This window comes from Agelaius tricolor, unplaced genomic scaffold (assembly GCF_023055355.1).
Source record: "Agelaius tricolor isolate 1412-34295 unplaced genomic scaffold, bAgeTri1.0.p SCAF_55, whole genome shotgun sequence".
In the NCBI taxonomy this organism is placed as follows: domain Eukaryota; kingdom Metazoa; phylum Chordata; class Aves; order Passeriformes; family Icteridae; genus Agelaius; species Agelaius tricolor.
Genome location: NW_027269315.1, coordinates 1,541,437 through 1,568,623, shown reverse-complemented (window position 1 = coordinate 1,568,623; position 27,187 = coordinate 1,541,437). Strand labels below are relative to the sequence as shown.

Below are 27,187 nucleotides of genomic sequence, written 5' to 3'. Positions count from 1 at the left end.
ACCTGCCCCTTTCCGGGCACACGCAGCCCCAGGTCGGGGCTATAAAAAGCTCAGCGTGGGGTGGCAGCTGCCACAAGGGGGACGGGGGGGGGGGGTCCCGTGGTGGCTGTGACAGGAACGGGATGCTCCGGGATGCCTGGCAGCACGCGGGAGGGACTCCGTGAGCCGCCGGGGCTGCGGGAGCCAGGCCATAAATGTCCAGCACGGAGCTGTGCTGGAACGGGGACAAGGCAGGAGAGTGTTGGGGGGGGGGGCGGCCGATCCCCCCAACCCCGCTCCATGGCACGTGGCACACACAGTTGTCACCCCCAGATCTCCACAGAGATGTGGCACACACAGTTGTCACCCCCAGTTCTCCACAGGCTCCCCTGGGGGGCACAGGGAGAGTTGGGGTCCCCAAACAGCCCGGCCAGAGGGGAAACTGAGGCACAGCAGAAGGGAAACTGAGGCACAGCAGAGGGCTGGGGGCTCTCGGTGCTCCACCTGTGCACACACCGGTGTTGTAGCAGCCCCCCCAGCTCTGGGGGTGCTTTGTGTCCCCCAACTCCTTCAGCGGCTCTGGGGGGCACCGAGGCAGGTTTGGGGGGCACCCCAGTGCCCATCCTGTGCGGGCACCGTGTCCCTTGCAGGAGGAAGGGCTCGGGGTGGGACTCGCTTCCCGCCGGCTGCCGGAGGAAACGGGGCAGGAAGGGCCTGGCCGGGGCCCCGCAGCGCCGGGACGTGGCCGAAGGCACCGGGGCTGCAGCGGGCGGGGGGACACGGGGGGGTCCCCGGCAGCTCAATCACGGCCAAGGTGACATCAGTTGGTCACCCCAAGGGGACAGCGTGGGGCTGGGGGGGAGCTGCAGCCCCCAGCCCCCCAGGGGGCTCTGTCCCCCCTCATTCACGGCCACACATCGCTGCAAATCCTCTCTGTATTGGCGAGGTACAACAGCCCGGGGAGGGGGGCAGAGCAGGGCGGGACCCCCAGGGCCCCCCCAGCCTGGGGAATTCGGGGCTCCCCCGGTGCTCCCCCCTCCCCAGAGCTCCGTGAGCTGCTCCAGGAGGGTCCTCACGTCTGTCCCTCGGTGCTGTGTCCGTCCCTCAGCGTCACGATCCCCACAGCCCAGGGGTGGGGGAGCCAAACCAGAACCCCAAACCAGAACCCCAAAGCTCCTTCCTGCAGCCCCCCAGCGATGGGGGGGTGGCAGAGGGAATGAAGCCCCTTGCAATAAATAAATAAATAGTCCTGAAGGGCCCGGGCTTAGAGGTGACTCTCCTCCTCCTCCAGCGCCCGGTTGAGCCCCGGGATGAACTTGAGCAGCCGCTGGCGGAAGCTGCTGTGCCGGTTCTTGCGGGGGGCGGCGGCGGCTCCGTCCCCGGGGTCCCCGGCCCGGGCCCAAAGCCTCCCCGCAGCCCCCGGGCCCCCCGCACACTTGAGGCTGGAGCTGCGACCCAGAGCGGGTCGGGGACGTGGTGGAGGGGGCGCGGGACCCCCGCTGTCCTCATCCTTGTCCTTGTCGCCGTCCCTGTCGCCATCCAGGGAGCTGGAGGAGGCGAAGACGCAGGTCTGGTACAGGGAATCATCGCTGCCGCTGGCGCGGGAGGAGCCCCCCGGCAGTCCCTCCCCCTGCAGGCACCAGCGGATGGACTCCAGCGTGTCGTAGATGCTGGGGTCCTTGGCCACCACACCTGATGGGGGACACGGGGGTGTCAGGGGGGGCTGGGGGGGTGCCCCAAAACCCCCTCCCACCAACCCCCTGACCCCCACTCACCCCGCACCAGCCGCTGCTCCTGCACCATCAGCGAGCGAAACTCCCCCCATTTCTCATAGAGGGTTTGCTGTGGGGAGGGTGAGGGGGTCAGGACCCTGCTGAGGGGTCCCCAGGACCCTGCTGAGGGGTCCCCAGCCCCCCTGGCAGCCCCTGCTCACCTTCAGGTACTGCAGCCGGGCCTCCAGCTCAGCCCTCCTGATGGATGTGCCATAGAGAGTGTCGAGCCTGTGGGGCAGCAGCTGTCAGCAGTGGGGGGCTGCAGCCCCCCGAGCCCCCCCTGAGCCCCCCAGCTCACCGGAGAACGTTTCCTGAGCTCTTGATGATCTCCACGATCTCCCGGTGCCGGATGCCCTCCACGTTGAGCCCGTTCACGCCCGTGATGGTGTCCCCTGGAGCACAGGGTGAGCAGGGGTTCAAGGGGGGCTGCTCCCCTCTTCTGGGGGCCCCCCCAAGGGCTCCTGGCTCCCCCCAGGATGCGCTCACCAGCCTTGAGCCCCGCGGCCTCGGCCGGGCTCCCGTCGTGCACACGGCACACGAAGGTGAACATCTCCACGCTGTTCCTGTCCTGGTGGTGCAGCCCATAGGTCTGCAATGAGGGGTCTGGTGAGGGCCATGGGGGCACCCCGACCCCCAGGGATCCCCCCCAGGAGCAGCCATGCAGTGTTTGAGTGCTGCTGGGGGGGCTTGGCCTGATGGCTGCACCCCAAGGTGCCCCCCCAGCAGCACAGCCTGGGGAGGTTTGGTGACTCTGTCACCTCTAAAAATAACCCCAGCTCAGAGACAACTTAAAAATACCCTCATGCAAAGCAAGGTGCGGGGAGGAAGGGTGGGGAGCAGGGCCAGGCTCAGCTCAGCTCAGCACCCACCTGGATCTCGAAGCCAAAGGACTCCTCTGCCTTCTTCTCCAGCATCACCACCCTCCTGGGGGACACAGGGGTCAGGGCACCAGGCACGGCCAAAACCGCCTGTGCAAACCTCACAATGCTGCTTTGGGGTCCCCAAAATGCCTGAGATGGGATTCACCCCACTCTGCCCCCCAGTTTGCCTTTGGGTGCCAGGCAGGACATCCACAGGGTCTGGGGGTGTCTGAGCTGTGCCCCCATGGCTGCTCTCACCTCCCCTATAAAATCCCCCTCATTTCCTTCCCAGGGTATCCAGAGTGGAACAATGTCCCCAAGGCCAAGCTCCATGGGACAGGGACCCCAGCCCCACTCCAGCATCACCACCACCCTCCTGGGGGACACAGGGCACAAAACTGCCTGTGCAAACCTCAAAATGCTGCTTTGGGGTCCCCAAGGACAGGACACCTCGGCCTGAGATGGGATTCACCCCACTCTGCCCCCCAGTTTGCCTTGGCCAGAATCCTGTGGGTCCCAGGACCCCACAGGGACTGGGGGTGTCTGAGCTGTGACCCCATGGCTGCTCTCACCTCCCCCATAAAATCCCCCTCATTTCCAGCCCTCCTGGGGTATCCAGAGTGGAACAATGTCCCCAAGGCCAAGCTCCATGGGACAGGGACCCCAGCCCCACTCCCGTGCCCCCTGTCCCTACCTGTGCTCCTCCGGGGACTGGCTCGGGGATGCCCACTTGAACCCTGTGTCCTGTGACAAAGGAAGAGCCATCAGCCCGAGGGGACGCCCGAGGGGACATCCCCCACCTCCTGCAGGGACAGCCACCACCAGGACAGCACCGTGCCAAGCCAGCACCAGCACCCGGGTGCCCCCTGGGCATAACAGGGCTTTGATCAGGGCTCAAAGGCACCCTCAGAGTGCCCCGGGCTCGCCCCACGCTTTGACGTCAGCCCCACCGCGCCCACCCCACGCCGCGCTCCCAGGGGCCCCGGCACAGAGGGGCCCTGTTGTGGCCACAAAATCGGGGTTTTTGTGCAAAATCCACCCCCCCCAGCCCAGACAATGTGGCTGTTGTGGCAGGAGCAGAGGCGTGGGCGGGTGGAGGAACTGGCAGGACCCTCAGGAGGGGACAGGGCTGTCCCCAAATGCCCCTCTGGGGCTGCTGGGCTCTGGCAGCCCCAGTGCAGCGCAGGCAGTGTCACCAAAAGCTGTCCCTTGAGGGTGGCAAATGGCACAGCTTGGTGGCAGCGGTTCCCTCTGTGCTCTGCCTGCCACATGGGTGTCACCAGCCCTGCCACACGGGTGTCACCAGCCCTGCTGGTGTCACCAGATAACGACCGCCCTCCCCAACTGCACCCACAGGCACAAAACCAGCAGGAATGGAAAAGTTGTCGCCTGTCACGCTGGGCCCCACGTCACCACAGGGACGGGAAGGGACACCCTGGACCCCTCAGGGACGTGTCTGGTGGTGGTGGCCTTGCTGGCCAGGCCACCATGCGCGTCTGGGCTGTGGCAGCGCAGCCACTTCTGCTCCGGATGTCGGCCCCGCTCTCGCTTCCCCCAACGCTCAGGAAGCGCCACGGGGCCGGGGGGAGCCTCAGGGCGGGGTCGGGCCCAGCGTCACCACAGAGGAGCCTTTCCAGGGGCCCTGTGCTCTCCAAACCAGACCTGGGGAGCTCTGGGACCTGTCCCTTACTGTCCCTAAACCAGACCTGGGGAGCTCTGGGACCTGTCCCTTACTGTCCCTAAACCAGACCTGGGGAGCTCTGGGACCTGTCCCTTACTGTCCTTAAACCAGACCTGGGGAGCTCTGGGACCTGTCCCCTGCTGTCCCTAAATCAGACCCAGGGTACTCTGGGACCTGTCCCTTAATGTCCCTAAATCAGACCCAGGGTACTCTGGGACCTGTCCCTTACTGTCCCTAAACCAGGCCTGGGGTACTCTGTCCCTTACTGTCCCTAAACCAGGCCTGGGGAGCTCTGTAACCTGTCCCTTACCCTTCCTAAATCAGCCCTGGGGTACTCTGTGACCTGTCCCTCACCTAAATCAGACCCAGGGTACTCTGTTCTTTACTGTCCCTAAATCAGACCCAGAGCCCTCTGTGACCTGTCCCCTACTGTCCCTACACCAGAGCCTGTGATCTGCCCCTTACCCTCCCTAAATCAGACCTGGGGTATTCTGGGACCTGTCCCTTACTGTCCCTAAATCAGACTCAGGGTACCCTGAGACCTGTCCCTAAATGAGACCTGGGGCACTCTGTGACCTGCCCCTTAAACTCCCTAAATCAGACCCAGGGTACTCTGTCCCATACTGTCCCCAAATCAGACCCAGGAAACTGTGACCTGTCCCTTACCCACCCCTAAATCCCATCTGGGGTACTCTGGGACCTGTCCCTTACCCTCCCTAAATCAGACCCCGGTCCTGGGGTACCCTGTGGCCAATCCCTTGCCCTTCTCACGGGACAGCGTCCAGGGGGGCCGTGGGGTCACTCCCGTCCCAGTGGGGTCACTCCTGTCCCAGTGGGGTCACTCCTGTCCCAGTGGGGTCACTCCCGTCCCAGTGACAGAGCCACAAACAGTGGGGTCAGGGTCTGGCCCTGCACCCTAAAAGCTGCAGGGCAGGACACGGAGTGGGACCAGGACAGGATGTGGGGCTTGGGGACACTGGGAAGGGGCACAGGGAAAATTCCTGAGGGAAGGTGAGGAGGGACCTTGATGTGGGGGCTTGGGGGGGGAACCAGGGTGGGGGTACAGGGATAAGCCCGGGGCAGGACGTGAGCAGGATCCGGGACAGGATGTGACGCTTGGGGGGACAACACGGAGCGAGCGGGGACGGGGACACCGGGAAGATGCTGCAGGAGGATGGGACAGGGGGGAGGAGATGCTGGGGCAGCACAAGAGGCTGGGGGCGGCCATCGGGACACCGGAGCGGGATGGGGACACGAGGGAAGCTCGGGCGGGATGGGGACGCGAGGGAAGCTCGGGCGGGATGGGGACGCGAGGGAAGCTCGGGCGGGATGGGGACGCGAAGGAAGCTCGGAGCGGGATGGGGACACGAGGGAAGCTCGGGCGGGATGGGGACACGAGGGAAGCTCGGGCGGGATGGGGACACGAAGGAAGCTCGGGCGGGATGGGGACACGAGGGAAGCTCGGAGCGGGATGGGGACGCGAGGGAAGCTCGGGCGGGATGGGGACGCGAGGGAAGCGGAGCGGGATGGGGACAGGAGGGAACCGGAGCGGGATGGGGACACGAGGGAACCGGAGCGGGATGGGGACACGAGGGAACCGGAGCGGGATGGGGACACGAGGGAACCGGAGCGGGATGGGGACACGAGGGAAGCTCGGGCGGGCCCCCGGGGCACGATGAGAGCCCAGGAGGAGACACCGGAGCGGATCCGCGGGGCGCAGCCACCGGCGGCCGGGCGGGACGGGGACACGGCGCAGCCCCGCTCTCCCCGTTACCGCCCGCGGTCCCGGTGCACAACCGGAGGCACCGGGGCGGCTCCCCCCGCAGCCCTTACCTTGCGCACACGGGGCAGGGTCCCGCCGGCCGCCGCCAGCGCTCGGTACAACTCGGCGGGCCCGGGGCTCTCCGGGGCCGCCGCCGGTGCCGCATCGTCCTTCGGCCGGAGCCGCCGCCGCCGCCGCCGCAGGGTCATGGCCGGGCCGGGCCGTCCCGGGAGCCGCTATATGGACCCTGGGGGCGGGGACACGGCGGGACGCGCCCCTTTTGGGGCCGGACCCACCCACTTGGGCGTTAAAGCGCGGCTTTGGAGATAAACCACGCCCAGGGTCCGGTTGGGACCGGCAGCTCCCCGGGCACGGATCGGGACCACGTGGAGTTCAGGGGGGTCTGGGGTGAGGGTCCTGTGAGGGGACCCCAACGGGGTCCAGTGAGGGGGGTCCAGTATGAGGGTCCTGATCAGGGACCCCATAGAGGAACAGTGGAGGGTCCAGTGAGAGGGGTCCTGTTTGGGGACCCCCATGGAGGTCCAGGGGGGGGTCCGGTGTGAGGGGGGTCCTTCTCAGTGACCCCCATGGGGGTCCGGTGTGAGGGTCCTGATCAGGGACCCCACAGAGGAACAGTGGGGGGGTCCTGCTCGGGGACCCCATGGGGGAATAGTGGAGGGTCCAATGGGGGGGGGAGGTCCTGCTTGGGGATCCCATGGGGGTCATGGGGGGGGTCCAGTGGGGGGGGTCCGATGTGAGGGTCCCACTCGGGGACCCCATTGAGGTCCAGTGGGGGGGATCCTGCTCAGGGACCCCATTGAGGTCCAGTGGGGGGGATCCTGCTCAGGGACCCCATTGAGGTCCAGTGGGGGTTTAAGCGGGGGGATCCAGCTTGGGAACCCCATGGAGGTCCAGTGGGGGGGGTCCAGTGTGAGGGTCCTGCTCAGGAACCCCATGGAGGTCCCACACAGGGGCCCCTTGGGTGGGGTCCATCAGGACAGCACAATTCGGGTCCCTGTTTGGGGATCCCGCGGGGGTCCAGAGGGAGGGCCCTTCATGAAGCTCTGCACGGGGATCCCTCGGTTGTCCAGCGTGGGGGTCTGGAGGGAGGGTCCTGGGCACATCCTCAGGGACACCGCAGGGCTCAGCGTGGAGGTGCAGGTGCTCCTTGGGGCGCTGCCCTGAGGGTGCAGGGTGCGATGCTGCTGGGAATTATCACGGGAAGCACCGTGGGGAACCAAGCAGGGATGCAGGGATCACCGCAGGGATGATTTGGGGAGAAACCGGGGAGGTTTCCGGGAGCAGAAGCAATGCCGGGCTCTGCCGCTCCCCGCCAGCTGCCACCAAATCCGCATTTGGGATTTAATGGGAGGCAGGAGCTGGGGCAGGGGCGGCCGCAGCCCCCGGGCCGGCTCCCAGCGGGGTTTAAGCCGCTCCTGCAGGGTCTGAGCTGCGCTGGGACACGGAGGGAAGAACAATTCCCGGAGGCGGCCGCGGTGGCTGCTGCGGACACAACGCGCGGCTCCGGCTGAGCCCCGGCGAGAGGCAGAGGGGAATTTTCCAGCTGGAGTCGAGAGCTCTGCCCAAATGTTTGTTTAAAATTTGCCAAAAAAAATGAAGATCGTAACAATCCCCGCTGGCGTTCCACCCAAACCTCCCGCCCACAGCCCGGCCTGGGGTTACCAAGAGACAAATTTGCTGCAGGAGCAGAACTGCTCTGGGTTGGAAGTGCTGGGGAAAGGATGGGACTGAGCCCATCACCGACCCCGAGTCCCCAAACCACCGGGAATGATGAGGAAAACCCCATTTTGTGCCCAAAATGTGGTCATGGCTTGGCCCTTGAGCTGCAGCCACCCCAGACTGTTTTCCCATTCCATCTCTGGAGGAGCAGACTCATTTTGCTTTAAAATTCCCAATATTCTGATCTCAGTGCTGCCCACGTTTGCAGGATGGGGCTGGATTTTCCTGGGGACCACAGCAGGAGCTTCAGACAAAGCTGGGCACGAGGAAGGACGAGCCCAGATGGTGCCTCCCCCTCCCCACCTTGTCTGAGCCCGGGGGGACCCCAGATTTTCCCCTTGATCCGCTCACAACTCATCTGCAGGAGGCTCTAATTAAGGAATTAGTAGGGACAGTTGATGCAGCACCATTTACCCTCGGAGCAAACAGGATTTTGTGGTTTGCTGTGGGATTTCTCTTTCCTTGGAGCTGTGGAGACTCGGGGATGCTGCAGGGAGGTGCCCACTGTACCCAGCACAGCCCCAGGGATGCTCTGAGGGGATCTCCAGGCATGAATCTCCAAATTTATTTATTCTCTGTGACCCTTCCTGCTCTGTGTCTGTCCCTGAGTGGGAGCTCCAAGTTCAGCTGGGTGGAAAACCCCCCCTGCCACCTCTTTGTGTCACCTCCACTATGCTGGTGGCACTTCCCGAGTGCTTGGTGGCTGTTGGAAGCTTCATATCCACTAAAAATGGGAATATTCAACATTAAAAATGTTTTGCCCAGGATTTCTAAAAAGATTATTTCAGTTGTGAGGGACTGAGCTGTGCCCTGCAATTCCCACCCCTTCCCAGTGAACGGAGATTGCAACACCTCACATGAATAAAACAAACTTTTAATAATGTACAGCAGAAATCGACAGCCTGGTTTTTTATATTAAACAAAAGATTTCCTATCTTACACCGTATGTACATTTGCATACTGAAGAGGTAAAGTGGCTAAGTGGCTATTTTCATACAGTCCTTTTGCTAAGAAAAATGTACAAAACCAAACAAATCAAAAAAGGGGCAGAGAAGTACCAAGAGTTCTGTCCTGCAGCCACGTACCGCTGATGGACCCCCCGTCCTAATCCTGCATGGAACTGCCTGGAATGCACTTTTTGCTCCTTTTTTTTTCCCCCCAGAGCTGCTGCAACGTTTTGGAGGCTTGGCAGCGATTCCCCCTCCCTGTGCTCCGACAGCTCGGCGAGCACTGGCGCCCCCGGGCACCGACGATGCATGAACAAAGTGCTGTGGAAATGCTACATGGTCAGCGTTAGCTCCTTCCCGCTGGCTTTTCCCCATCTCTGCTGAAGATTTCCCCTAAAATCCTGCGGGAAGGGGCCTTGCCCTCCTCGCCTGATCTGTTCCTGAGCCCGGCTTGGTTCGGAGCTGAGGCAGGTGCAGTGTGGCTACAGTTGGAGGGGGCGAGTGCAGTGCGAGTGCAGAGCTGTGGGCAGCGGGATGGGAGCGCCAGGGGGAGCCTGAGCTGGGCCTGGCCCCTCCTGCCCGCCCCAGCTGCCACCCTCGGGCTGTTCCAGCGGCCTGGGAGTCCTCAGGGCCCCCTCGGCTCTAAGTCCAGGTTTAACTGGGGTAAACTGACATTTAGGGCTTGCAAGTGCGGGTTTAACTGGGCTAAACCTGCATTGAGGGCTTGCAAATCCAGATATAACTGGGGTAAACTGACATTGAGGGCTTCCAAGTGCGGGTTTAACGGAGCTAAACCTGCATTGAGGGATTGCAAGTCCAGGTTTAACTGGGCTAAACCTGCATTGAGGGCTTGCAAGATCCCCCTTGGCTTCTAAGTCCAGGTTTAACTGGGCTAAACTGACATTTAGGGCTTCCAAGTGCGGGTTTAACTGAGCTAAACCTGCACTGAGGGCTTCCAAGTCCAGGTTTAACTGGGCTAAACCTGCACTGAGGGCTTGCAAGTGCCCCCCTCGACTTCTAAGTCCAGGTTTAACTGGGGTAAACTGACATTTAGGGCTTCCAAATCCAGGTTTAACTGAGCTAAACCTACATTGAGGGCTTCCAAATCCAGATTTAACTGGGTTAAACTGACATTTAGGGCTTCCAAGTCCAGGTCTAACTGGGCTAAACCTGCACTGAGGGCTTGCAAGTGACCCCCTTGGCTTCTAAGTCCAGGTTTAACTGGGCTAAACCTGCACTGAGGGCTTCCAAGTCCAGGTTTAACTGGGCTAAATCTGCATTGAGGGCTTCCAAGTGCGGGTTTAACTGGGTTAAACTGACATTTAGTGCCCCCCTCAGTTTCTTAGTCCAGGTTTAACTGGGTTAAACTGACATTTAGTGCCCCCCTCAGCTTCTTAGTCCAGGTTTAACTGGGTTAAACTGACATTTAGGTGCTCCTCTCAGCTTCTAAGTCCAGGCTTAACTGGGCTAAACCTGCACTGAGGGCTTGCAAGCATCCCCCTTGGCTTTTAAGTCCAGGTTTAACTGGGTTAAACCAACATTTAGGGCTTGCAAGCGCCCCCCTTGGCTTTTAAGTCCAGGTTTAACCGGGGTAAACTGACATTTCGTGCCCCCCTCAGCTTCTTAGTCCAGGTTTAGCTGGGTTAAACTGACATTTAGGGCTTGCAATGCCCCCTTGGCTGCTCAATGCAGGTTTAAGGGATGTGCATGGGAAGCTCTGGCTGAGATGTGACTCAGGACAAGCTGGGAGGGGACAGGGGACCCCCAGCCCTGCTCCCAGGGCAGATCCACGCTACCAAAATCTCCTTTGGGGGTGCAAAACAGCTCCTAAAATGCTTCCAAACCCACACAACCCACGCTCCTCACTTTGTACAAGGTCATGGACACACGGGGAATCGGGGAGAGGGACACACGGACAGGGACACAGACAGCAAGAACAGAGGGACTGAAATAAAGACAACCCTGGCAGCCAGAGCAGAGATGAAACCTCACCTTTGAGAGCAGGAGCAAGGTCAGAGTAGAAACAGTTCCAGTGTAAATCGAGCTGTGCATTTTGGTTTTTTTTTCCTTTTTTTTTTTTTTTTTTTTTGCAGTGATTTCTTTACAAACCAACAGGTCAAGAGGTAATAATTAGAGATTGTTTTTCTGCTCTTAGAAAGAATTACCAATATTCAAAAAAGTTAAAATCCAGACCCTCCCAGAAAACAACAACAACAGCAATAATAATAATAATAATAATAACAACAATAATAATTAAAAAAATAATAATCAAAACCACTCCAGTTAAAAGTTATGGCTTCAGAGTTCTCTACTGCAGACACTGACCTGACCTCCACAGCACAGATCTTCCTGACTGCCAAAGCCATCAGGGCAGCCACAGCCCTCACTTCCAGAGTCTCTGTAGTCACCCCACCTCTCCCTCACCTGGATTCGGCCTTGAATCAAAAGAAAACCCATGCAGATCCCCCCACCCCACACTGAGACACAGCCACTTCCACATTAGGAGATATTTATACACCTAGATTAAAAAGATGGATGTTGATTCCCAACCTGCTGTCAGATCCTGCCCAGCCCCTCTGGGAGGACCCCCAGAACTGAGATCACAGAATGAGCCAGGCTGGAAAAGACCTTTGAGATCATCAAGGGCAACCTATGACCTAACCCAACACCTCCTCATCAGCTGAACCATGAGTGCCATGCCCAGTGAGTTTTTAAAGATGTTCAGTGACTCCTGCACCCCCCTGGGCAGATGATTCCAGCACCCACTCACTCTTTCAGTGAAGAATTTCTTTCTGATGTCCAACCTAAACTTCCCCATGGGCAGCTTAAGGCTGTGCTCTCTTCTGTCAGTGTTGCCTGGGGGCAGAGCCCAACCCCTACCTGAGCACAGCCACCTTTCAGGGAGTTGTAGAGAGGGATAAAATCAACCCCTGAGCCTCCTTTTCTCCATCTGAACACCCCCAGCTCCCTCAGGGCTCCTCACAGGGTTTGTGTTCCCAGCCCCTCTTTGCCTCTTTGCCTCCTTCCCAAACTGAGGGGCCAGGGCTGGACACAGAACTCGAGGTGCAGCCTCACCAGGGTCAAGTACAGAGAAGAATGATCCCCCTGCTCCTGCTGGCCACACCATTCCTGATCCAGGCCAGGAGCCATTGGGCTTGGCCACCTGGGCACGCTGCTGCCTCATGTTCAGCCAGGTCTCTCTGTCCCCAGCCTGTCCTGCTGCATCACCAGGCCCCAAGAAATCTGCCTGGATGCTGGAGTTGGGAACTGAGTCCTGCATTCCCCCAAGGCACCTGCTCCACCTCTGACACAACTTAATCCCCTCTACCCAGAATTACAAACCCCAGGGGCTCCAGACAAAAAAAAACCTGGATTCCAGGAGTGATTCTCAGTTCCTTATTTGTTTCATCTTAAAAAAAGGGAAAGGTGCAGCCTCACCAGTGCCAAGTACAGAGAAGAATGATCCCCCTGCTCCTGCTGGCCACACCATTCCTGATCCAGGCCAGGAGCTATTGGGCTTGGCCACCTGGGCACGCTGCTGCCTCATGTTCAGCCAGGACACTGTGCAGCCACTCTGTCCTGCTGCATCACCAGGCCCCCAGAAATCTGCCTGGATGTTGGAGTTGGGAACTGAGTCCTGCACTCCCCCACAGCGCCTGCTCCACCTCACACAACCCCAGGGGCTCAAGACAAAAAAACCCTGGATTCCAGGAGTGATTCTCAGTTCCTTATTTGTTTCATCTTAAAAAAAGGGAAAGGTGCAGCCTCACCAGTGCCAAGTACAGGGGCACAATGATCCCCCTGCTCCTGCTGGCCACAGAATCTGCCTGGATGGTGAAGTTGGGAACTGAGTCCTGCACTCCCCCACAGCGCCTGCTCCACCTCACACAACCCCAGGGGCTCAAGACAAAAAAACCCTGGATTCCAGGAGTGATTCTCAGTTCCTTATTTGTTTCATCTTAAAAAAAAGGGAAGGGGTGGCAGTGAGGCAACCGGATGGGCCGTGGTGGCGGCGCCCATCGGGGAGCCGGGGATCCGCTCTGCAGCAGCCTGTCCAAGCTCCACGAGGCTCACGACTCAGCACGGAGAGCACCAGCAAACAGCTCACAAAGGGGACACTCGAGAGTTGCACATGCACAGGAAGCACGGACAGAGATGAGGCACCCACAGGCAGAGACAGCGCACGGCTACGGAGGAGATGACCAGGCACGGAGGCACAGGGACACGCGCGCCTCGCGCATGCACACGCCGGGGCGGCCCCGACGGCCGTCAGGGCGCCGAGCTGGACTTTTTCAAGCTTAAGAAAAGGAGGGAGAGAACGGCTGTTGTGAAGCTGATCAACTGTTCTGGCTCAGCCTCTTGGAAGAGAGCACCATTTGTTTTGCTTTTTCTGCATGAACGTGCCAGTCCCTGGAAAAATCCTCGTGAGTACGGCAAGAAAAACCTTCCCTTCCCTTCCCCTTCCCCGAGCAGCCGGGGCCGGCTCCGACCCCACCAACGGGTGCTCAACGCACACTGAACTTTACAGGGATTTCCTTTAAAGGAACAAAGAGTTAGGATCATGGCTGAGATCCCTCAGGTGAAGTCCCTCTCAAGTCTCCACGCTCTCAGGAGGTGATCACAAAAGGTTTTGGATATTGTTTCATACCCAAGCAGGGAAGAGAGCGGTTCCGTAGGCTCCGTCCCCCTGCCTAGCAGCCTGCAGGTCCCGCTGTCTGGTTGTAGCAGTAGGTTGGGCTGAAACACGAGGTAGGCCTCCATCACATGTCTACTCTAGCACAGCAGCTCCTGTGCAATTTGCTCCTGTTGAGGCTCAGAGCCTAAATTTTCACATCTTCCTGGACACTGAGCTGGGAGAGGGTTTTCTTGATGCGGAGGGCAGTGAGCCGAGCCGCTCCGTTGGCGTACCAGCACTCTCGCATCATCTTGCCCATCACCCGTAGTGCCTGGCCAAGAAACAACAGCAAATGTCAGTGCTCTGCTCTTCCCCTGAGCCCACCTGGGCCTGCCAGGCTGCTGCTCTGCCTGGGCACTGACACGGCCTCCACATCCCCCAGAATCAGAGCACGTCTCACAAAACTTGTTACCTTATCCTGGGGGAGTCATGGAATGGTTTGAGTTGGAAGAGACCCTCAAGTCCATCTCATTCCATGCCCTGCCATGGGCATGGACAGCTGCCACTATCCCAGGCTGCTCCCAGCCTCATCCAACCTTGGACTCTTGCAGGGAAGAGGCAGCCCCAGCTTCTCTGGGCATCCTGTGCCAGGGCCTCACCATCCTCCCAGGGAAGAATTTCTTCCCAATATCCCACCTAACCCTGCTCTCTGGCACTGGAACTCCTTGGAAAGATTCTCCCCTCCTTTTTCTTGCAGACTTCCTCCAAATACTGCAAGGCCACAATCAGGTCAGCCCAAAGCTTCTGTTCTCCAGGCTGGACAATCCCAGTTCTCTCAGCCTTTCCATGGAGATGAAAGCAGACCTCACCTCATAGCTCTGCCACCAGTTTGGGATGTTTGGCCGTAATTTCTGGTCACACACAACCTTCCTCATCTCCTCAATGGAAGGATCAGAGGGTACAAGGTCATAGTAGGGAAGCTGATACTCCTCATGGATACCTGAAAGGCAGAACAGGGAAAAATCAAATTCCTGGGAACAGGGACCATGGCCACTGTGCTTGCTAAAGACAGACAGATGGAGGTTTGGGCCCATGACTCACTGCTGAGATGCGTCAACACTTTGCAGTTATTTAGAACAGAAATGAAGAATTTGGAATTGGAGCTAACAAGAAAAATTCAGGGAAATAAAATGCAGCTGCCTAAACTGGAACAGAGTCAGCAGGCTGGGATCAACACCTCCCAGCAAGGCGCCAGGGTCACTGAATCTCCACTGCCACACGTGGGATGATGCTGCAGCTGCACGTGCCAAGACATTTACACTGATCTGGGGGAGTCCCCCACCAACCAGCACCACCATTTCCTGAAAACCCATCCAAAGGAACATCAGCCACCCCTGGAGCACCACCACCCTTGATCCAAAACACTGGCTGGGCTTAGCAGCAGTCATGAGTCACTTCTGTTACCTCCCTTGGTGACAACACACACGGGGACATGTCCTCCCACAGCCCTGCTCTCCCTCAAACCTCCCAAACCTGATCAAACCTCCCTCCTCCTGATCCATGGAAGCCCCAGGTTTGGAGGAGAGCCAGGAGCAAGCATGGCCACTGGCCCAGGCACACAAAGGACAGGACATTTACCTCCTGCATTGCACCTTCGGGCAATCTCCCAGTAGACCAAGCCCAAGGCGTAGATATCAGCACATTTAAATGAATCAAAATGTTTCATGTTGATGGTTTCATCCAAGACTTCTGGGGCCATGTATCTGCACAGAGAAATGAAAAACATTTCCATTCTGAGAGGGAATTTTCTGGAAGACAGTAAATGATCAGTTTTCCCACACAGCACTTCCCAGCAGAAAAAGCTCTGCTTAGCATCAGAACAGAACTGGGCCCTGTGATCTAAGAGAGTGAAAAAAATAACTCAAGAACAACAGCAAGCTGGGAAAAGAGGCAGAAATGTCCCAAAACTACATCAGGCTCCCACCAGAAGAAAGTCCCAAAGGCTTTAGTGAGGTCAAGTTTGTTGTCATGCATTCAATGAGCTCCTGTGCCAGGTTTACATGGCTGGCCCACACCTCCCAGTGTGGTGACACCTGCAACATCCCTCTGGCATCAACTCAGGCACAAAAGTGATGCTGCAAGACACCAGGAAATGCTAAATTCAGAGAATTCCTTCCCCCAGTGCTCAACCTGCAGCTCAAGCATTTCCAGCTACCCAAATGCCTTCACCTGGAACATCCCTTTGGCATCAATTTGGGCACAAAACTGATGCTGCAAGACACCAGGAAATGCTAAATCCAGAGAATTCCTTCCCCCAGTGCTCAAACCAGAGTTCAGGCATTTCATGCTGCAAGACACCGGGAAATGCTAAATTCAGAATTCCCCCAATGCTCAACCTGCAGCTCAAGCATTTCCAGCTACCCAAATGCCTTCACCTGGAACATCCCTTTGGCATCAATTTGGGCACAAAACTGATGCTGCAAGACACCAGGAAATGCTAAATCCAGAGAATTCCTTCCCCCAGTGCTCAAACCAGAGTTGAGGCATTTCCAGCCACCCAAATGACTTCAGCTGCAAGACACCAGGAAAGGCTAAATTCAGAATTCCCCCAGTGCTCTATCCAGAGTTCAGGCATTTCATGCTGCAAGACACCGGGAAATGCTAAATTCAGAGAATTCCTTCCCCCAGTGCTCAACCTGCAGCTCAGGCATTTCCAGCCACCCAAATGCCTTCACCTGCAACATCCCTCTGGCATGAATTTGGGCACAAAACTGATGCTGCAAGACACTGGGAAATGCTAAATTCAGAGAATTCCCCCAGTGCTCAACCTGCAGCTCAAGCATTTCCAGCCACCCAAATGCCTTCACCTGGAACATCCCTTTGGCATCAATTTGGGCACAAAACTGATGCTGCAAGACACCAGGAAATGCTAAATCCAGAGAATTCCTTCCCCCAGTGCTCAACCCAGAGTTCAGGCATTTCCAGCCACCCAAATGCCTTCACCTGCAACATCCCTTTGGCATCAACACGGGCATAAAACTGATGCTGCAAGACACTGGGAAATGCTAAATTCAGAATTCCCCCAGTGCTCAACCTGCAGCTCAAGCATTTCCAGCTACCCAAATGCCTTCACCTGGAACATCCCTTTGGCATCAATTTGGGCACAAAACTGATGCTGCAAGACACCAGGAAATGCTAAATCCAGAGAATTCCTTCCCCCAGTGCTCAACCCAGAGTTCAGGCAGTTCCAGCCAACCAAATGCCTTCACCTGGAACATCCCTTTGGCACCAATTTGGGCCCAAAACTGATGCTGCATTTGGGAAATGCTAAATGCAGAGAATTCCTTCCCCCAGTGCTCAACCTGCAGTTCAGGCAGTTCCAGCCACCCCAATGCATTTCCCTACCGTTTGGTTCCAACCCTTTGGTTCGGGGCGATGTCGATGGTGTCGGTGACGGAGTCGTGCCGGACGGCCAGGCCGAGGTCAGCGATGGCACAGGTGCCATTTTTCTTCACCAAAATATTCTTGGATTTCAGGTCTCTGTGAGCAATCCCAGGTTTTCCTAGCAGAGCAAAAGAAAAAGCACCAAGGGTCTGTCATAGACATCTTTTATGGAAAATCCTTTTCTTAGGAATTTTGCTCCTGAGAAGCTGAGAGGCCTCAGAAATGAAATGTAAATAATAATTATCTGCTGCTGTGGAATGCAACAGGTGCATCTGATTGGTCTCATGTGGTTGTTTCTAATTAATGGCCAATCACAGCCCAGCTGGCTCAGACTCTCTGTCAGAGCCACAAGCCTTTGTTATTCATTCTTTTTTTTTCTATTCTTAGCTGGCCTTCTGATGAAATCCTTTCTTCTATTCCTTTAGTATAATTTTAATATAATACATATCATAAAATAATAAATCAGCCTTCTGAAACATGGAGTCAGATCCTCATCTCTTCCCTCACCCTCAGACCCCTCTGAACACGGTCACAAGGGTCAAGCTGGGGAAATCCATTTGTTGAACTGGCACAGAGGCAGAACCGGATTTCAGGGCATTAAACCCGCTGTTGCAACACTTTTTCCTGTTTAGATTCATAAGGAACAGAGCAGGGAAAAGCTCCAATTGTACTGGAATGCTCTTCCCAGGGAGGTGGTACAATCACCATCCCTGGATGTGTTTAAAAAAAGACAGGACATGGCACTTGGTGCTACAGTCTGGGTGAGGTGTTAGGGCATAGGTTGGACTCGATGATCTTAGAGATCTCTTCCAACCTCATTATTCTGTGATTCTGTGATTGATTCTGTAATTCTGTGATTGATTCTGTAATTCTGTGATTGATTCTGTAATTCTGTGTTTTGGAGGCGCCACTGATGCAGTGGCACGCAGAGGCCTCAAGAGGGATGTAAACTCCACATCCCAGCATAGGTGCAGACGTCAGGAGTTTGTGATTCTGCTTCTGCCTGTGCTCACATCCCACCCAGGCAGTGCCAATTTTAGGATGGGATGTGAAATGGTGATATAACTCCTGGGTTAACCCACTTCACAGCCAGCCAAAGCAATCGCTCTATTTCTGCTCCATAACCACCAGATGAAGCCGGGCTGACTCAGGCAGGGTTTGCTGCACAGCACATCAGCTCCTGTCACAGACATCTTTTATGAAAAATCCTTTCCTGAGGATTTTTCCTCCTGAGAAGCTGAGAGGCCTCAGGAAAAAAATATAAACATTGATTATCTGCTGCTATGGAATGCAACAGGTGCATCTGGGATTGGCCCATGTTGGATGTTTGTAATTAATGGCCAATCACAGCCCAGCTGGCTTGGACAGAGAGCCTGAGCCACAAACCTTTGTTATCATTCTTTGCTATTCTATTCTTAGCCAGCCTCCTGATGAAACCCTTTCTTCTATTCTTTTAGTACAGTTTTAATGTAATATATATCATAAAATAATAAATCAAGCCTTCTGAAACACGGAGTCAGATCCTCATCTCTTCCCTCATCCAAAAACCCCTGTGAACACCATCACAAGCTCCCTTCAGCAATCCAGCTTTATCCTCCCCTCAAGAATTCCCGATTTCCCCATTGAGTTTTTACCCTGAGTGCCCACGATCTCCATGTGCAGGTGGGCCAGCCCACTGGCAGCAGACAGGGCCAGCTTGATCATGCCCTCGATGGTCACCGTGTAGCGGTTCAGGTAATCAAAGAGGGAGCCGTGCTCGTGGTAGTCAGAGACCAGCCACAGCTGAGTCCATGTCCCGTTATCTGCAACAGGGAAGAGATGGAACTCAGGCAGATCCAGAGCAGGGATGGCCACTGAGCATCCCACAGGTTTTTGGGACAGAGCAGAGCTGCTGGGTAAGGCTGCAGCTCGACAGGGGCAAGGAAGAAATGGTTCAAATCAGCCACAGCGTGGCCAGCAGGAGCAGAGCAGGGATTTTCCTCCTGTGCCAGGCACTGGTGAGGAAACTGCTCGAAGCCTGGAGTAGTTTTGGGCAGTGTAGAGGCCCAGAGAAAATGACTGAATCAGCTTTAGTCCCCCATGACAGGAAAGATGAGCTGGAAGGTGACCAGGGATGGGCAATGGAGTTGGGGAAGGGAGTGGATAATTCTGAAGAGTAGCTGAGGGAGCTGGAGGGCTCAACAGAAGAAAAGGAGGCTCAGGGGGAACCTTCTCATGCTGTTCAACTTCTGACAGGAGGATGGAGGTGCTGGAATGTGACCAGGGATGGGCAATGGAGCTGGGGAAGGGAGTGGATAATTCTGAAGAGCAGCTGAGGGAGTTGGAGGGCTCAACCTGAAGAAAAGGAGGCTCAGGGTGGGAGCTCTCACTCTGATCAACTTCTTGACAGGAGATGGAGGTGCTGGAATGTGACCAGAGATGGGCAATGGAGCTGGGGAAGGGAATGGATAACTTGTGAAGAGCAATGAGGGAGCTCTTCTTCTCAACCTGAAGAAAAGGAGGCTCAGGGGGGACCTTCTCATGCTGTTCAACTTCTTGACAGGAGATGGAGGTGCTGGAATGTGACCAGAGATGGGCAATGGAGATGGGGAAGGGTGGGGATGACTTCTAAGAAGCATCTGATGGAGCTGGAGGGCTCATCCTGAAGGAAAGGAGGCTCAGGAGCCACCCTCTCACTCTGATCAACTTGACAGGAGGATGGAGCCAGGTGGGCTAACAAGCAACAGGACCAGAGGAAATGGCCTAAAGTCACACCAGGGAAGGTTTAGATTGGAAATTAGAGAAAACTCCTTGGAAAGGGTGGTGAGACACTGGCAGCACAGTGGTGAAGCCTCTGCTCTAGGCACCTCTTACCTTTGTTATCTGCAGCAATGAATCCCAGGATGTTCTCGTGCCTCAGCATCACAGTTTGGTAAATCTCTGCCTCCCTGAACCAGGAGCGCTCCTCACGTGACGAGAAAATCTTCACAGCCACGTCCCCACCACGCCACCTGCCCCGCCACACCTCCCCAAAGCGGCCTTTGCCAATGATCTCCTGGAGGACAATGGTGCGAGCCACCGTGCGCTGGACGAACAGAGGCAAGCCTGGGGACAAGGAAGGCAAGGGTCAGTCCCTGGGGTGATCTAAGGCAGGTCTCAGAAGCTCTTGGAGATCTGTTTCACACCCAAGGTAGCTCAGCTACCTCAGATGGCATAAAATCAGCAGGATGGCTTCTGTGGTGGTGCTGGAAACAGAAGATTTAAATAAAAGGCAAAATAACAAAACTCTTTACAGAGAAAACCCGAGCTGGGTGCAAGAGCGAAAAAACCAAACTCCACTGATGTAAGGGTCTCCTTGAGCTCTTGGAGATCTATTTCACACCCAAGGTAGCTCAGCTACCTCAGATGGCATAAAATCAGCAGGGTGGCTTCTGTGGTGGTGCTGGAAACAGAAAAATTTTAATAAAAGGCAAAATAACAAATCTCTTTATAGAGAAAAACTGAGTCACGTGCAACGGGGGAAAAAACCAAACTCCACTGATGTAAGGGTCTCCTTGAGTCAGGTCTCATCAGCTCTTGGAGATCCACACACCCAAGATAGCTCAGCTACCTCAGAAGGCATAAAATCAGCAGGATGGCTTCTGTGGCGGTGCTGGAAACAGAAAAGTTTTAATACAAGGCAAAATAACAAAAATCTTTATAGAGAAAACCCGAGCTGGGTGCAAGAGGGAAAAAAGCCAAACTCCACTGATGTAAGGGTCTCCTTGAGCTCTTGGAGATCTGTTTCACATCCAAGATAGCTCAGCTACCTCAGATGGCATAAAATCAGCAGGATGGCTTCTGTGGTGGTGCTGGAAACAAAAAGTTTTAATAAAAGGCAAAATAACAAAGCTCTTTATGGAGAAAAACTGAGCCACGTGCAACGGGGGAAAAACCAAACACCATTGATGTAAGGGTCTCCTTGATTCAGGTCTTATAAACTCTTGGAGATGTATTTCACACCCAAGATAGCTCAGCTACCTCAGAAGGCATAAAATCAGCAGGATGGCTTCTGTGGTGGTGTTGGAAACAGAAAAGTTTTAATAAAAGGCAAAATAACAAAGCTCTCTATACAGAAAACTCGAGGTTTTTGCTCCTGGTAAAGCACCCCACAAAAGCAATCAGTTCCTTTGTTCTCTTCTTTTTCTAATGAATTGCTCAGGTGGGACTTTTTGGCTCCTGTCCCATTGGCTCTCCTTAAGTTTGAGGTGAATCCCTCAGGTCCTATGAGGTGTCTTCTTTGCTGATTGAGGAAAGAAACTTCTGGGCTTTTTTCCTTTTTAAGGAGACCAAGGACAGTTTGGTCACTCTGTCAACAGGGGGCACATTCCTACACTGTGGTGGCAAAAAAGCTCCTGAAATCCCAGAGGCTGAAAAATGTCCTCAAACCCAGCAGGATCTACATTTGATAACAACTTGGGAGCCTGAGCAAGACCCAAACCAGGGAATGGTGGCAGCTCCTGTGTGGGATGTGCCACGGCTTGGGCAGCATCTGAATTTTGCTGTGAAGCAGAGATCCAGCAAGGAGCAGTTGGGGAAGTTCTGTTCCACCACAGATGAAAGAACTGCAGCCTCAATATGCAAAGAATGGAACTTCAAGTCAGTTGCTGCTAAAAAGCAGAAATCCCCCCCAAATTTATCTTAAGAAAGGAGTTCCAACATCACTGCCATTGCTTACAGAAAGCACTGAGCTCACCTGCCCACAGTATACATAGAAAAGATCCCAAATATTTTATATTTAGCAGCAGATGTGCTGCTGAAGGTTTTATTCCCTGGTCAAATTCAGGTTGTGACATTCTCTGCCTCTGTGGATTTTCCTGCAGTTTCCATCTGCTGCAGAATTCCTTATATTCTTTAACCCAACTACATTCCTAGTTCAAAGCCACCACTAAACTGTGACTTTCCATCTATTCTGGGGACTCCTTTCAAGTGCTACAGAAGCAAACACTGCACATCATCCACCTGGGAAGACCCAAGGGCTCTTTGGGATGAAATGAGCTGTGCAAATGCACTATCTGCACCATAAAATGTTGATCTGCTGGGATCTTCTCCATTTTCCTGCAGCTTTGATGCAGGTGACATCCAACAACACACAGGTTAGCAGTTAATGGCTGTTTCCAACCCACATCCTGTTCCAAGGCTAAACTGGGAACAAATGCAGCTTTGCTCTTGCAGTTAAGGAGGAATTTAACTAGGAGGAATTCCTAGTTAAATTCCTTAATTTAATTCCTAGTTAAATTCCTCCTTAATTTAAGGAATTCCTCCTTAAATTAAGGAGGAATTTAACAGTCTCATGTCTGTTCAGGTAGGAGCAAAAGTTAAATTTGCTCCTACCTGAACAGACATGAGACTGAATTTAAACATCCCTTCAAGTTCCTCATGACAAACCCCCTGAACAGGCTCTGAGGCAGCCAAGCTGTGGCAACCACCAGCCCAAGGAGCCAAGTGCAAATTCCCAGCGATCACATCCCAGCATCTCGCAATACCTGAGCCAGAGCCGGAGGTGGAGAGATCATAGACCAGATCTTGCAAGGTCTTGTCCTTGGAAAGGCACATTTCACAAGAAGGATCTTCCATGTCCAGCCTCTGGCGGTTGTGATAGACCCGTTGGTGGTGGTGGAACACGAAGACCACGATGATCATGACAACAAACACGAGGAACACGGGCCCGGCAATCACAGCCACCAGCTCCACCGGCCCCCAGCTCGACGGGGGCTCGTTGTCCTTCAGGTGTCCTTGGCAGGAGGAAAACAAACAGATATTTGGAGAAAATGATCAGTGCTTTGAGGACTTTGGAGTGGTTTGCTGCTCTCTCAGAGCCTGGACAATTTTAGCCTGGGGACATTTAGCCTGGGGCTGATCATCAAGCAGGCAAAATGCAGTTGAAACCCCAAAAAAAGAAGTTTTGTGGGATCAGGGATTATGGGCTGTTCATTCACTCTCTTAGACAGGAGTGTGTTCTGGGCTGATTTTCCAGAACACTCTGCAGTTCACCTCCCATTTGAACTCAACCTGTTGGCCAGGGCTCCCTGCTCCCTCTTTCCCTTTCGCCCTGCAACAATCAGTGAACTTGTACCTGAAGACAATTCTTTGTTGTTCTGAGCACAGGTGAGACCTCCCCACTGCTCCCAAGGAAAATGGCTCTGCAGTCTTCCCAGCACCCACTAAAAACCAGCCCAAAACAGAAAGTAGGAGGTGTGAGGAAGCACCACATGCCCTCTCTGTCCCAGGAATGAGAAGCAGAAGTTTCCCACACCCTCACTCAGAGGCAGGGCTGCTTCCCCTGCATGTGCTCTGAACACAGGCACCTTCCTCCCCACACACTTTGCTCTGAAGCTGCTGCAATGCTCCTCTACTTGTGCTCAGCACTGAAAAGATTTGGAGTCTTGGAAGGGAAGCAACACCAGCTGATAAAGGCAGGGCCAGCTCAGTGACAAAGGGAAAACACACAAACCCCATTTGAATTTGAAATAGTTTGTTATTTCCACTTTACAGATGAAGGAAATAAACCCAGAGCTCAAGCTCCTGCAGCAACTGAAGGGAAGAAGTGAAAACAGGGCTGAGAACTCCAAATTCCCAATCCCAAACAGACAGCTCCTCTCCTCCCACTTCAAACACATGATTTATCTCACTCTCTACTTACCACTGGGAACCATTAAATCAATTTTGTTGCAAAAATCGGAGTAGCAGCAGTGAGTATTACGCAGATCCTCTGAACTCAGACAATAGAAGGGTTTCCCAGCAGGAATCAATTTTGCCTCAGGAATGCAGGTCCGAACGTGGTGTTTGACACCATCCAGGTTGAAGACCGAGACCATGCAGGCCCCGTCTGTCTCACACGTGGAGTTGGCTTGTTTGCAGTCAGAGCACAGACATGTCAAAGCTGAAATCAAAACAAGATCAACCCCTTAAAACCCACAGAGAGCAAAAGCTGGAAGGAGAGGAAACCTTCTTTAAATTCTCCATTTCAAGAGCCGCTCTCAGGCTCTGGAAGAACCGGCTCTGCAAACAGCACAAGTCATACCCAGTATTCCAGACCTGCAAGAATCCAATTTCAGCATGAAACAGACTGTGGAGGCAGAGGAGCCTTTCCAGGAGGTGCCTGTCCAGGCAGCCCTTTGCCTGCCCCTGTTGCAATCACCACCAGCCATGACCCAAGTCATGCCTGCAAACCGGGCGAGATCCGACTGAGATCCTCTCCCAGCCCAACCTCAGGTCAGACTCAACCCAAACCCAACAATTCCTGCAACTGACTCAATCCAAACCCAACAATTCCTGCAACTGTCTGACCTGATTGCACCTGGGCTGAGTGTCCAGGCTCCTTAAAGCTGCCTAATCTGGGCAGGCCAGGGACCACCAGCCCTGACCCAAGTCATGCCTGCAAACTGGGTGAGATCTGAGCGAGATCTGACCAAGATCCTCTCCCAGCCCCACCCTGGGTCAGACCCAACCCAAAAATCAACAATTCCTCCAACTGACTGACCTGATTGCACCTGGGCTGAGTGTCCAGGCTCCCTGGAGCTGCTTAATCTGGGCTGGCCAGGGACCACCAGCCATGACCCAAGCAAGTCATGCCTGCAAACTGGGCGAGATCCGACTGAGATCCTCTCCCAGCCCAATCTCGGGTCAGACTCAACCCAAACCCAACAATTCCTCAAACCTGATTGCACCTGAGCTGAGTGTCCAGGCTCCCTGGAGCTGCCTAATCTGGGTAGGCCAGGGACCACCAGCCCTGACCCAAGTCATGCCTGCAAACAGGGTGAGATCTGAGCGAGATCTGACTGAGATCCTCTCCCAGCCCCACCTTGGGTCAGACTCAACACAAAAATCAACAATTCCTCAAACCTGATTGCACCTGGGCTGAGTGTCCAGGCTCCCTGGAGCTGCCAATCTGGGCTGGCCAGGGACCACCAGCCCTGACCCAAATCATTCCTGCAAACTGGGCGAGATCTGGGTGAGATCTGACCAAGATCCTCTCCCAGCCCCACCTTGGGTCAGACCCAACCCAAACCCAACAATTCCTCCAACTGACTGACCTGATTGCACCTGAGCTGAGTGTCCAGGCTCCCTGGAGCTGCTTAATGTGGGCTGGCCAGGGACCACCAGCCCTGACCCAAGCAAGTCATGCCTGCAAACTGGGTGAGATCTGAGCGAAATCCGACTGAGATCCTCTCCCAGCCCCACCTCGGGTGGGACTCAACACAAAAATCAACAATTCCTCCAACTGACTGACCTGATTGCACCTGGGCTGAGTGTCCAGGCTCCCTGGAGCTGCTTAATCTGGGCTGGCCAGGGACCACCAGCCATGACCCAAGCAAGTCACGCCTGCAAACTGGGCGAGATCTGGGTGAGATCCTCTCCCAGCCCCACCTTGGGTCAGACTCAACCCAAACCCAACAATTCCTCAAACCTGATTGCACCTGGGCTGAGTGTCCAGGCTCCCTGGAGCTGCTTAATCTGGGCTGGCCAGGGACCACCAGCCATGACCCAAGCAAGTTATGCCTGCAAACTGGGCGAGATCTGGGTGACATCCGAGCGAGATCTGACCGAGATCCTCTCCCAGCCCCACCTTGGGTCAGACCCAACCCAAACCCAACAATTCCTCAAACCTGATTGCACCTGGGCTGAGTGTCCAGGCTCCCTGGAGCTGCCAATCTGGGCTGGCCAGGGACCACCAGCCCTGACCCAAATCATTCCTGCAAACTGGGTGAGATCTGGGCGAGATCTGGGCGAGATCCGACTGAGATCCTCTCCCAGCCCCACCTTGGGTCAGACCCAACCCAAAAATCAACAATTCCTCCAACTGACTGACCTGACTGCACCTGGGCTGAGTGTGCAGGCTCCCTGCTGGCCAGGGATGAGCAGCTGGCAGAGGCCAAAGCAAACCCAATCCCAGCTGAGTGCACGAGCCAAGCGTGCACGCCCAGCTAGATCAGCCACTTATTTAATAACTGCTTTCCTGATCTGAGACACTACCTTGGGTCAAATAAATTCCTGGCTTTTTGCCTGCTCTCCACAAAGATTATTTGGATAAAGAGAAGGAGAAACTCTGAGGCAGATTCCCACATTTTTCCACCTCCCAGCTGTCATTGTACTTTTCTCAAGCTGCCTGAAAAACTGTAAGCAAATCCTCAGGCCTTGCCATCCTTGGGAACAAAGAGGAATCCAACAATGTCAAGAAGAAGGGTGGGGCTTGTTTAGCAGCAAGCTGGGTTTTCAGCAGCTTTCATCAGCTCTCCCAGCCTTCCCAGAGGGAATCCAAAACAAGTCCTTACCTGCTGCAGAAATGGGCTTTCAGGTAGGGAGGGTGTGAAGAAGGGTTTGAAAAGATCCAAGTGCCACAGTTAACCCTGCCCAAGCTGATCTAAATCCTCTCAGTGTAAAGTCACACACAAAATCACCCTCAATGCTTGTGTGTGGGGCCATGTTACCCTAAGCTTAATGAAAAACAAGCTGGTCCTGATTTCCTCAGGGTTCCTTTAGGAGGAAGACACCCATTAGCCCTTATCCCAGAGAGCTGGGTAAATCAATCAGCCTTAATTGCATTACTATTCACTTAATTCTCTCTGGACTCTGCTCCTCCTTTTCCAGCTGCTGCTGTGAGCTGTTTCAGACAGGCTCAAGGTGGGTGCTGGTTAGTTTGGAACCAACAGATTCAAAGCTGCAGTGAAAAGCCAGTGCTGAGAGCAAAGGGAAGGGCTGGAGCTGGCTCAGGAGAGGTTTAGGATGGGTACAGGGAAAGGTTCTGTCCCCAGAGGGTGCTGGGCACTGCCCAGGCTCCTGAAGCTGCCAGGAGCTCAGGATTTGGATTTTTGGGATGTCTCCACAAGAGCAGGAATTGGACTGGATGGTCCTGGTGGGCCCTTTCCAGTTCAGGTATTTCATGGTTCTGTAACTCTGTGATCAAAAGCTGAGGAGCTGTGGAGTGAGAGACCTTTGAAAAGAACCATGAGCAAATGGAGCTTCCTACCAGGTGCTCAGCACAGGTCACAGCAAAGGGACACAGGACAGAAAAGGGACAGGGCAGGCTGATCTGTGTTGAGAAGGGTGGAGAATATCCATACATTCTGAAGATTTTGAGAGGAAATGTTGAAATGGAAGGAAAAAACCCCTCCAGTAACATGCACTTCAAACAGCTCCAAGATCAGTGTTTTCCCATGGTCAGCAGAGTGCAGAAAAGACAATTCTGAAAAATACACACACTTGGGGGAACAAAGGTTGGTGATAAAGGAGATTTTATGAAAATCTGAGATGGCAAAGAGCACCCAGGGCACATTCCTGCCTTCATGTCTACTTAAAAGGAAATGGTCTTTTAAAGCATCTCCCTTATTACTTATCAAAAGCTCGAGGTACAAATTAAAAACATTTA

At 54.8% G+C, this 27,187-nt stretch overlaps 2 protein-coding genes across 15 annotated transcripts in view; both read right to left on the bottom strand.

Moving 5' to 3' along the window:
* Positions 1–900: 900 nt before the first annotated feature.
* Positions 901–6,284, bottom strand: TAMALIN (trafficking regulator and scaffold protein tamalin). 5 transcript variants are annotated; one of them, XM_071456142.1, is made up of 8 exons: positions 6,126–6,283; positions 3,306–3,355; positions 2,621–2,675; positions 2,238–2,319; positions 2,050–2,143; positions 1,913–1,979; positions 1,755–1,821; positions 901–1,671 (listed from the first exon to the last, which is right to left on the bottom strand). In XM_071456142.1, the coding sequence occupies exons 1-8, from the start codon at positions 6,261–6,263 to the stop codon at positions 1,244–1,246; spliced, it is 981 nt and encodes a 326-aa protein (XP_071312243.1). In that variant the 5' UTR covers positions 6,264–6,283; the 3' UTR covers positions 901–1,243. The 5 variants fall into 5 exon arrangements, with proteins under 5 accessions (XP_071312243.1, XP_071312242.1, XP_071312245.1 ...); XM_071456141.1 differs by having other exon boundaries at positions 2,238–2,340; positions 6,126–6,282; XM_071456144.1 differs by lacking the exon at positions 3,306–3,355 and having other exon boundaries at positions 6,126–6,284.
* Positions 6,285–8,652: 2,368 nt separating this feature from the next.
* Positions 8,653–27,187, bottom strand: part of ACVR1B (activin A receptor type 1B) — a 33,203-nt gene continuing 14,668 nt past the window's right edge. The window contains exons 2-10 of one of the 10 annotated variants that reach the window (XR_011684094.1): positions 23,462–23,701; positions 22,305–22,553; positions 19,654–19,884; positions 18,435–18,602; positions 16,762–16,918; positions 14,995–15,119; positions 14,226–14,356; positions 9,537–13,687; positions 8,653–9,452 (exon numbers count right to left, since the gene is read on the bottom strand). Coding sequence is in view for 1 of the 10 variants with exons in the window: in XM_071456082.1 (XP_071312183.1) it covers positions 13,562–13,687; positions 14,226–14,356; positions 14,995–15,119; positions 16,762–16,918; positions 18,435–18,602; positions 19,654–19,884; positions 22,305–22,553; positions 23,462–23,701 (1,427 nt within the window). In the remaining 9 variants the exon portion in view is untranslated. Of the gene's footprint in view, positions 13,688–14,225; positions 14,357–14,994; positions 15,120–16,761; positions 16,919–18,434; positions 18,603–19,653; positions 19,885–22,304; positions 22,554–23,461; positions 23,702–27,187 lie in introns of all 10 variants that reach the window. The other 9 variants (XR_011684095.1, XR_011684096.1, XR_011684100.1 and 6 more) reach the window with 9 other exon arrangements.